The sequence below is a fragment of the Salpingoeca rosetta genome (genome assembly GCF_000188695.1).
Source record: "Salpingoeca rosetta unplaced genomic scaffold supercont1.10, whole genome shotgun sequence".
NCBI classification, from domain to species: domain Eukaryota; class Choanoflagellata; order Craspedida; family Salpingoecidae; genus Salpingoeca; species Salpingoeca rosetta.
The window spans coordinates 228,722-239,152 of NW_004754924.1; the positions used below are offsets into that span (position 1 = coordinate 228,722).

The 10,431-nt window shown below is 54.8% G+C and overlaps 2 protein-coding genes across 2 annotated transcripts in view; both read right to left on the reverse strand.

Annotated features, from left to right (window-relative positions):
* PTSG_04348 (uncharacterized protein) overlaps nucleotides 1–2,106 on the reverse strand; it is a 3,861-nt gene extending 1,755 nt beyond the window's left edge. The window contains exons 1-7 of the mRNA XM_004994379.1: nucleotides 1,844–2,106; nucleotides 1,607–1,666; nucleotides 1,290–1,356; nucleotides 1,033–1,150; nucleotides 717–819; nucleotides 476–556; nucleotides 101–213 (exon numbers count right to left, since the gene is read on the reverse strand). Of these exons, the coding sequence (XP_004994436.1) occupies nucleotides 101–213; nucleotides 476–556; nucleotides 717–819; nucleotides 1,033–1,150; nucleotides 1,290–1,356; nucleotides 1,607–1,666; nucleotides 1,844–1,975 (674 nt within the window). The 5' untranslated portion in view covers nucleotides 1,976–2,106. The remainder of the gene's footprint in view (nucleotides 1–100; nucleotides 214–475; nucleotides 557–716; nucleotides 820–1,032; nucleotides 1,151–1,289; nucleotides 1,357–1,606; nucleotides 1,667–1,843) is intronic.
* A 217-nt stretch (nucleotides 2,107–2,323) lies between these two features.
* The window catches only part of PTSG_12159 (uncharacterized protein), a 10,090-nt gene continuing 1,982 nt past the window's right edge, over nucleotides 2,324–10,431 (reverse strand). Inside the window, exons 3-19 of the mRNA XM_004994380.1 lie at nucleotides 9,730–9,844; nucleotides 9,447–9,551; nucleotides 9,144–9,209; nucleotides 8,915–8,995; nucleotides 8,630–8,764; nucleotides 8,184–8,392; nucleotides 7,920–7,994; nucleotides 7,551–7,692; nucleotides 7,082–7,180; nucleotides 6,664–6,864; nucleotides 6,242–6,457; nucleotides 5,646–5,999; nucleotides 5,250–5,354; nucleotides 4,450–4,965; nucleotides 3,423–4,045; nucleotides 3,131–3,298; nucleotides 2,324–2,888 (exon numbers count right to left, since the gene is read on the reverse strand). Of these exons, the coding sequence (XP_004994437.1) occupies nucleotides 2,600–2,888; nucleotides 3,131–3,298; nucleotides 3,423–4,045; nucleotides 4,450–4,965; nucleotides 5,250–5,354; nucleotides 5,646–5,999; nucleotides 6,242–6,457; nucleotides 6,664–6,864; nucleotides 7,082–7,180; nucleotides 7,551–7,692; nucleotides 7,920–7,994; nucleotides 8,184–8,392; nucleotides 8,630–8,764; nucleotides 8,915–8,995; nucleotides 9,144–9,209; nucleotides 9,447–9,551; nucleotides 9,730–9,844 (3,499 nt within the window). The 3' untranslated portion in view covers nucleotides 2,324–2,599. The remainder of the gene's footprint in view (nucleotides 2,889–3,130; nucleotides 3,299–3,422; nucleotides 4,046–4,449; nucleotides 4,966–5,249; nucleotides 5,355–5,645; nucleotides 6,000–6,241; nucleotides 6,458–6,663; nucleotides 6,865–7,081; nucleotides 7,181–7,550; nucleotides 7,693–7,919; nucleotides 7,995–8,183; nucleotides 8,393–8,629; nucleotides 8,765–8,914; nucleotides 8,996–9,143; nucleotides 9,210–9,446; nucleotides 9,552–9,729; nucleotides 9,845–10,431) is intronic.

A 10,431-nucleotide genomic window follows, 5' to 3' on the forward strand; every position in this document is an offset into this window, starting at 1 on the left:
CACACACGCATACGCACACACACACATACGCACGCATGCACACACACGCACGCATGCATGCACGCACGCATGCACACACACACAGTCAAGCGAATCGAACCATTTGCTCATTGTCCTGCAGATGATGAGGTTGTCGTGTTTGCCAAAGAGAGACATGGCTGTCTCATCACAAAAGTCAGCATACGCCTCATCCACGATGATCAGGCAGTCCTCCTGACAAGTGCCCGCGAAGACATGACGCGCAACGTGCAGAGCATAAGTTTGAAGAACAAGCAACTCCAGCTATGCGCACACCGCATTCACAACATCACACACACACAGACACAGACACAGACACAGACACACAGACACAGACACAGACAGACAGACAGACAGACAGACAGACAGACACAGACACACACACACAGACACAGACACACAAACACAGGCAGACAGACACACCATCTTACACACAACGTATACAACGCACACGGACCTGAGCGAGCGTCTCAACGTCTGCATTTGGGAGCAGCGTCCCTGTGGGGTTGTTTGGTGACGCCAAGAACGCAATCTTGGCCTAGAAGCGAGGTGACAGCCAACGTGTTGTTGTTGAGTGAGCTCAAGCACGCAACAACAAACTCGCACACATGCACACACGAATGCACACGCAGATACAAAAACAAACACTTCACGGGAACGCGAGCGTGCGGTTGTGTGCATGTGTTCAGAGGACGTACGCCGTTGTCGCGAATGGCCTGACGAACAGCATCGACATCGACAGTAAAGTCATCATTGCGGGGAACGTTGATCACGTCCACATTCGCAACGCTGCCAAGGAAGCTGCACAGTGCAATCACAGGCCACGACGTGAGCGGTGATGGGACGGTGAGCGGTGCAGGGGACGATGAAGGGTGCATAAGAATGACACTTACGCACACACACACACGCACACGCACGCACGCACGCACGCACGCAAAAAAAAAAATACAGACACACAGATACACACAGATACACACACCAGCACACACACGCGCGCACACACACACACCGTACCTGTACATGCCAAAAGTGGGCGTGCTGGTGACAATGGCCTTGGGATTGACCATGCGAATGATAATGTCAAGGAGATCATCAGAGCCCGCACCGCAGCACACGTTTTCCGGAGTCACGCCTGCGTATGATTGGTTGTTTTGGTCAAGGGTGGCTGGGTGTCAGGGGATTGCAAAGGGCGAAAAGATGAAACGTGCGCGAAGTGAGATGACCAACGAACGTCACTAATTGCGCAAACGCAAGTGTGGCCGTCGACTCACCCATCAAGCCGGCGACTGCCTTACGCAGCTTGACTTGTGAAGGGTCCGGGTACACATGGTGCTGCACCTGCAACGCATGAGCACAGTATCCACCCCTGAGCACACAAAATGCAAACAGACACACAGACAACGCAAACTCACACAAACAAACACAACCACAGATAACACACATGTGTGCACAAAACAGCACACCTGAACAAAACCCACAACGTAAGCAAACACACACACGGACACAAGCACACATATACAACACACACACGCAAGCAAGCAAGCAAACACACACACACACACGCACACACGAGGTAACACTGCTGCACCTTTGTGATGGCATCAAGAACTTGCTGTGGTGCGCCGTACACGTTCTCGTTGGCGTTGAGCTGTGATCCGCACGTGTACAACATACCACAAGCACACCACAAGTACACCGGCAAGCACACCGGCAAGCACACCGAAACACCACCAGTGTGTGAGCCCTGTGATACAATGCAATCAGCCAATGCATCACACAAATCGCGCCACTCCATCCAAAGGCATGCTCACACGCCAAAACGTGCCTTGACGAGCTTCTCGACGGGAAGGCCGACCTCCTTGGCAATGGCTTCCACGGTCTCGACGCCCTTGTATGTGGCCTTGGCCAGGTGTGGCGCCACGAACCGGGTGATATCGCTCACGTTGTTGCTGCTCATCGCTGCGATACACGCACAACTTGATGGTGGGCCGGTGGTGAGGTGAGGTGAGGTGAGGTGAGGTGAGGTGAGGCTGCCTTGAACTGGGTGCTTTGCTTGTTATGATGGCTGGAGGATGACGACAGAAAGTGCGCAACAACAAAAGCCAGCAAGCAAGCAGCGGACACTGCAAGTCTTGGCGATCATAGGGTGATATGCCAGAATTTCAGCACACACGCTGCACGCTGCGTGTTGCAGCCAATTTGCTGTTGTTTGTTGTTGTTGTTTAAGTTAGTTGTTGTTGTTGTTGTTGTTGTTGTTGTTGTTGTTGTTGTTGTTGTTTAACAATGTAAGTTGTTGTTGTTTAAGTTGTTGTTGTTGTTGTTGTTGTTGTTGGGTATGCTCAGCAACACCACACCAAAAGACCAAAGGTAGGCTGTGTCTTTACTTGACGTGAGGCCACCACGCCATCATGCAACCTTCGTCAAGTGGTTTCAAAAACAAGCGAACTCATACACCACGCAAACGGAACAACGCACTGTGTAACTATTCACGATCAAACAGAGCAAACAGAGCAAACAATACAATACAATATTCACGTAAGTCTACACTATGCACGACGCACACCAGCCTCCTAAGCTTGTCTCAGCAGGTGCTCTCGCTATTGCTGTTGTCCTCCTCGTCACAGCAATCGCCAGTGGTATCACCAGGCTCCTCCTCCACTACACCAACACCATCACCGCCCATAGCCTCCAGCTCGGCAGCGGCAGCAGCAGCCTTCATCTTCTTGTAAGCGGTGAACTTGACGGATGACGTTCGACGTGAGGCCGCGTTCACCACTGTCTCGCTGCGCAGGCGCGCCTGCTTGGCCAGCGCGCAGAACAGTGAGTCTTCATTGTGCACCAGCTCCTCTGGGGGCGCATACTCAACCAGCCTATTGGCGTCAAGACGAAAAGGGGCGAAGGAGGGGATTGGGGATGATGAGATGGTTGGTGAGGTGGTTGGTGTGGCAGTGTGGCAGTGTGGCAGTGTGGCAGAGGCAGACACAGCCAGAGACAGAGGCAGACACAGCCAGAGACAGAAACAGACAGAAATGCAAACGCACGTGATTACAATCACAAGCACAAACAAACAAACAAACAAATAAGACCAAAAAAACAAATGTGTGAAGCGTACCTGCCGGCATCCATGACCATGATGAGGTCGCAGTCCATGATGGTGTGCAGACGATGGGCAATGGTGAGCACTGTGCAGTCGCGGAATTGCGTGCGGATCGTCTCCTGAATGAGGCGATCTGTCTCCGTGTCCACGTTTGCTGTTGCCTCGTCCATCACAAGCACCCGACTATTCAGTGCAAAGGACAGGGAAGAGTGGCATTCATCGTGAGCAAGAGAGGGCGGGCAACAGGGAGTTCGGAGAAGCGTAGACAGTTCACACGCACAAACAGAGCAACACCACCACAACCCACCTTGACTGCAGGATGGCGCGCGCCATGCACACGAGCTGCCGCTGCCCGACGCTGAAGTTACCGCCGGCCTCACTCATCTCCTCCTCCAGCCCACCAGGTAGCGCCGTGACGGCGCGATCAAGCTGTACCAGCCGCAGCGCATTCCACAGCGCAGCGTCGTCGTGCTCGGAAAAGGGGTCCAGGTTGTACCGGACAGAGCCGGAAAAGAGGACCGGGTCCTGCGGAATCACGCCAATCTTGCGGCGTAGCACGTGCAGGGGCAGCTGGCTGCTCGGCACGTCGTCAATCAGAATGTCGCCCGTTGTTGGTGCGAGGCGGAACAAGGCAGCGAGGAGACTCGACTTGCCCGCGCCCGTGCGACCAACAATGCCAACCTTCGCACCCGGTGGCACGACGCAGCTCACGCCATCGAGCCGCAGTGGCGTGTCTGGCGCGTAGCGGAGCGACAGGTCAACAAACTCAAGCTTGCCATCCGCCGGCCACGATGTCGGGCTGCACTTTGCAATGAGGTTGCTGTCAACGCTCTCTTCCGTGGGCGATCCAACAAACTCTTCCTCCGTCTGCAACTTGCTGTACTCCACAATCCGCTCGACAGACGTCATCTGGTTCTCAACCTCGGCACCCTGTCATGACATGGGGGAGGGGGGAGGGGGTGGAGGTGGGGTGGCGAATTTGTGCATTTGCGCATTGTGTGTGAGGGAGCATATTCGTGGGGGAGGGCAAAGAGTGTCGGTGAACACGTGCGTGTGTGCGTGCGCGTGTGTTTGGGTCACATGCGGCGGCGTTGAGGTAGAACAACGATGAAATCGCACGCGTCTTCAATCACACCGTATTGTATAACATGACCACCACAACACAATTAAGGACGTGCACCACAGGACTATTGACACATGAACATCGTCACAACATATTGCACGCAAAGACCACCCCAACACCATCAAGGACGTGCACCATCCCAATTTCTTGAACAACAACCACATGCAACTCGCTCTTCCCCGCCACATGCACTCGCCAATGTGGGTCTCACCTGGCGCACGACCCACTGGAAGCAGCCCGTGAGCTGCAGCACGTATGTGATGGCCAGACCAACTTCACCCGCGCCAAGGCGGTCGCGAAGTGCAAGGCAGCCAAACAGCGTGGCAGACGTGAAGATGAATGTCATGGCATCCAGCCGAACACCAAGCCAGCGCGACACCATCACAAACGCCATAAACGCCCGGCCGTGGTCGTTCTGGTAGCGCTCAAACGTGCGCGTGAAGGGCTGCATGGCGTCCTGGCTGCGCAGGGTGGGCAGGCCGGCGAGGGAGGTGGAGAAGTGGGAGTACACGGGCGAGCGGTTGATGGCCTCAATGCGCTTCATCTCACGCGCCGTCTTGAGAAAGTAGCGCTGCAGGAGATTGAATCCAATTGCCAGCGGCAGCACCGTGATGAAGAGAAACGGGTTGATGGAGCACACCAGCAGCACAATGCCCATCACGAAAAACACGTTCTGCAGGAAATCGCAGAACGTCCACGGCAGCAGGTCGTCGAGGAAGCCCATGTCCTGTGGTCGCGTGTGCATATTGTGTGTGTGTGTGTATGTGTGAGTGTGTGTGCGCACGCGTGTGTGTTTGCGAACGGATGTAACGGTGTGAGAGGGGGTGTGTGTGTGTGACAGAGAGAGAGAGAGAGACAGACAGAGAGAGAGTGTGTGTGTGTGTATATGTGTGCAAGAAAGACCGCTCACAACTTAATCACGCTGCGGGAGCACAGCGCCACGAAAAGCACGAGCCCCATCCATGCCATGCCAAGAGCACGGGCACACGTATTCCGAGTGCAGTACATCACCTTTGAAAAGCGGTTGAGAATACGACCGACGGGGTTGGTGTCGAAGAAGCGGATGCTCGTGGCAACCACTGCTTTGAACGCAGTGTCGTTCAGCACCGCAGACGCCTGCAGATGCGCGCGTATGTGTACGCGTGAACGTGAGTTTACGTGTTGTATAAAAGCAAGCAATACACACGTGTAACGGCAACAGCACCGATCAACCCAATCATATCACCCTACACATCCACACGCACAAACACACACACACGCACAAACACACACACACACACGTACACACGCACACACACACACACACACAAGTACACACAAGTACACACACACACACACACACACACACACAAACAAACACGCCCCCCCCCCACACACACACACAGACACCGGACATTGCAGACGTACGCGAGCAGCGCCCATCATGAAGGTGATGGCGCGACCAAAGCAGGTGATGACAAACAACGCGACGAGGATGCCGTAAATAATGAGATTGCGGTCCTTGTTGCGCTCCGCTTCATCAAGCTCAACCCAATACGACAGGAACCAGTCTGCACTCAGCTGCAGCGCCTGTGCACCCGCGCACAGCAGCAGCCACAGCGCGGCAATGAACAGGGCGGGCACGGCTGCACGAGCATACGACATGTATGTGCTAAAGCCAACAACACCCTCCTGCCTGTGCTCCTTCTCCACAAGACTGTTGCTGCTGCCATCATCATAGCCGCCCTCTTCCTCGTGTCCGTGGTGCTGGTGGTGTGCCTCCTGTGCATGAGTTGGCGTGTGTGTATGAGACAGTTTGCGTGTGTGTGAGTGTGTGTGTGTGAGTGAGTGTGTGTGTGTGTGAGCGTGGGAGGGGAAACAAATACATGCGAGTCGTTTGCACATGCCATAACAGTCCCCTCCGCAAGCCCAACGTTCTAAACAGCAAACATCCCTCACCCAAAACACACCCACGAACACATCCACGCGCGCACACACACACACATCCTCGATACATGCCGCACCTCTGTGTCGTGGTCAATCTGCTTGAGGACGTTTGCGAGGCCAATGTCCTCTGCCATCAGGTCGTCGTACGTGCCGCGCGCCAACACATCTCCGCCCTCTCCAAGCACAATGAGCTCGTCGGCCTGCCGCAGGAACTGCAACTGGTGCGTGACCAGGATGACGACTTTGTTCCGCAGCGCGCCACGGATGCAGCCCTCAAACAGCTGCCGCCCAACCTGGTGCCATGTTGGCAACGATGCCGTGGTGGCGAGAAGGTGGCGAGGATTCGTGAGTTGAAACCAGAGTGGTCCAGAGTGACAAGGAAGGCAAATGACAAAGCAGAAACACAGGCAGAGAGGTACACAGGAATGTACATAGAGATGCACACACACATACACACACACAACACACATACATACACACACAACACACACACACCAACCTTTGCGTCCACGGCCGAGAGCGGGTCGTCGAGAAGGTAGATGTCTGCGTCTGCGTAGACGGCGCGCGCGAGGGAGATGCGGGCCTTTTGTCCACCCGAGAGCGTGACACCGCGCTCGCCAATGTCCGTCGAAGCGCCATCGGGCATCATCCGAAGGTCCGTGGTCAGCTGACACGTGTTCACGACACGCGAAAAACGCTCCTATTTGGCGGTGGTAAATGTGTGTGCACGTGTGAACGTGTGTGAATGCATGGGAGAAAGGTGTGTGTACGTGTGTGAATGCAAGCCGTTCCTATGACATGTGCACTGACGCGCAATGCATAGGCAAGGCGCAATTCCATGGCAGCAACGCAACACGAACAACGACAGAACACGAGAACGCCAGCATCAGTATCACCACCATCAGGAGTGTGCAGACCTGGTCGTACTCGCGACCAAAGATGATGTTGTCGCGGATGGTGGCGTTGAGGATCCACGGCTCCTGCGACGCAAACCCCGTGCTGCCACACGCGTGCACCTGTCATCGACACGACGGGGAGAGGGGTGGAGAGAGAGAGAGAGAGGAAAGATGATTGTGAGCAAGGGAGGAAGCAGTGTCACGGCAGCAACCCTCGCCCTCCTCTTCTCATACGCATTTCTCGTCTTGGCTCAGTTGCGTCACATCACGTAGATACACAAACACACACACACGCGCGCACACACACACACACACACACACGCACACACGCACACACACGCACACACACGCACACAACAACAACAACAACAACAACAACAACAACAACAACAACAACAACAACAACAACAACAACAACAACAACAACAACAACAACAACAACAACAACAACAACAACAACAACAACAACAACAACACAGTGTCAACTCACAGCGCCCTGGAAAGGGTCGAGCTCGCCGAGAATGGACATGAGCAGTGACGACTTGCCGCTGCCCACTGGACCAACGACTGAAATCAGTTTCCCAGGCGTGGCCGTCAGTGAAACATCGCGAAGCGTCATGGTCTCCGTCCACCTGTTGTTGTTGTTGTTGTTGTTGTTGTTGTTGTTGTGGGAACAGGAAGGAGAGAGACGCGGGGCAGTTGGAAGTCGCGCAGTGCGTGTGTGTGAATGTGTGATTGGTGATGTGACGAGAGGACAGTGTGTGAGCCAATGTGTAGAGGCAGTCGGCGTCAAGAGGTGTGTGTGTGTGTGTGTGTGTGTGTGCAGTCTTGGTTGGACTCAGCATGATGCGACACCCACTTTGCAGAGAGGTTGTTGACGTGCACAAAGGCACGATGCTTGGCAGCAATTTCCCGCAGTTGGGTCTCCTCATCCCTGCGCGTTACACAAACCGAACAAGCAGGCGACGAGGTGGGTGAGTGTATGCGAATGGAGACGAAGGTGGAACTGCCAGGCACCATCGGCCATGATGCACATCCCTGTGCACTCAGACACAACAACACAAACACAACACAACACAAACACAACACATGCACATACACACAACCACAACCACAAACGCACTGGGTGATGGTGTGGTCCGGGGCGGTGTACGATCGGAGGTTTTCTTGGATGTGCGCCGTGTCCGTGAGAGCAACGTGCTCGCGGAGACGCAGAAACCGCTCAAAGCGCTCAAAGCTCACGCCAAGCTCCGAAATCAGCTGGATGGAGTTGGGGAAGAAGAAGGAGATGTTCAGGCGGATGGCCTGGAACATCGCAATCGTGCTGAACACCTGTACCAGCAACAGACGTGAGAGGAGGAGAAGGTGGTTGTGGTGGTGGCGGTGTCACATGTGGTGGTGGTTGTGGGGGGGGGGGGGTGGGATGGGTGGATGGGGTGAGGTTTGATGAAGCAGCGAAGCGCTGTTGTGAAGAAGCACCGTCACACGAAGAGATTTTCGTTGAAGGTACATGCACAAGTGCACGCATCACACACACACACACACACACACAGCGCACATGCACATCACCTTCTCTGCGGTGAGCCCGCCCTTGACGGTCTGGTAGGTGACAAAGGAGAGGAACGAGGTGAGCACGGCCGACACGCCGAAAAACGCCATGTTGGACCCGCGGATGATGTTCGTGCGCTTGATGGCACGCAGCTCCTGTTCACGGGCATGGTGACGGTGGTGGTTATGGTGATGAGGATGCGATGGCGTGGGCAAGCAATGTTAGTTGAAGTATAACCCGTCTTCGACACACACACACAGACACACACACAGACACACACACAGACACACAGACACACACTGCACCTTGTCTCTGATGTTCTGGACGATGCGACGGAACGGTTCCTCCCATCCGTACATCTTCAGTACGCGCATGCCCGTCAGCACCTGCGGCGATGGGCAACGCGCAGTGGTGTGATGCGAAGTGAGGATGCAGTGAATGCACACAAGCTACACACACACACACACACACACTCACACGAAATTACACACCACACCACACCACACCACACGCAACACCGCACGGAAGCCTCACCTCGTTGATGACTTTGACACGTTCATCTGTGAGAACAGCGGCGCTGTGACGGAGGGACGCAAACACCTTTGAGTTCAACGATGGAACACGCGAGCACGCGGGATGAGGTGTGAGACGTGAAGGGTGGAGGGGGGTGTGCGGAACAAGCGCAAGACGTGGGCATGGGTACAATAGGGCAAACGCTGTGTATGTGTGCAAAGTACGTGTGTGTGCGAAGTACGTGTGTGTGTGCGAAGTACGTGTGTGGTGTCTGTAAATGTGAGCATGTGTGTGCGTGTGTGCGTGTGTGCATTGACGGTGTACCTTGCCGAGAAAGTAGTTGAGGGGAAGGAGGAGGATGTAGAGACCGACACCCGTCAGCGTGATGGCGCCAAGCTGCTGCCACACGAAATAGCTCGCAATCATCGTCTGACACGCGGCGTGCATGGGCGTATGTACATGTGTGGGTGAGCATGATGGAAAAACCCCCTGTGTCCGTACACGTGCGCATGCAAGTAAAGATACGCTGCTTGCCCGCGTGCGTGTACATGTGTTCGTGTACGTGGATATGTGTTCATGTGCACGTGGTTGCGTGTGTGTGGTGCACCTGGATGGGTCCGAGGTAGAAGTATGGCCCCATGACAGAAAAGAGGATGAAGCGCTCTACGTCGTTGGAAACGAGGTTCACCACGTGGCCCGTCGACATCTGCGTAAACGAATGCCTGCACAATGTGGGGAGCGAAGGCGGGGGGCGGGGCGTTGGTTGGTTGGTGAGAAGATTGAGGGTGTGGTTGGCGATATGATGATAGCGACACCATGTACACAGCCACACGGAGGCATGAACACCCATACACACACCCTAACACAGAAACACAGACATACAGACATACACCCACACCCACACCCACACCCCCACCCACACCCACCCACCCACACCCACCCACACACACACACACACACACACACACACACACACACACACACACACACACACACACACACACACACACACACACAAACGATTGTTTGTTGATGCGCTATGTCGTGCGATCGATGACACCCATCCTGCCAGCAGTGAGCTGATACCCCCCCCCCCCGGACAAGACACAGAATGATGCTGCGGCCCTTGTGCGCGTGTGGAGCTTGGTACGTGTGTACGAGTGTGTGTTCGCGGTCGTGTGTGACTGTGAGAGACCTCAGTGCGACATACTATGATGCTCAAAGATGAGATGACAGATGCAGTGGAAGTTACTCATGCGTACGTACGCGCTCAGTTCAGGCACACGCACACTGTCGCACATGCACGTGC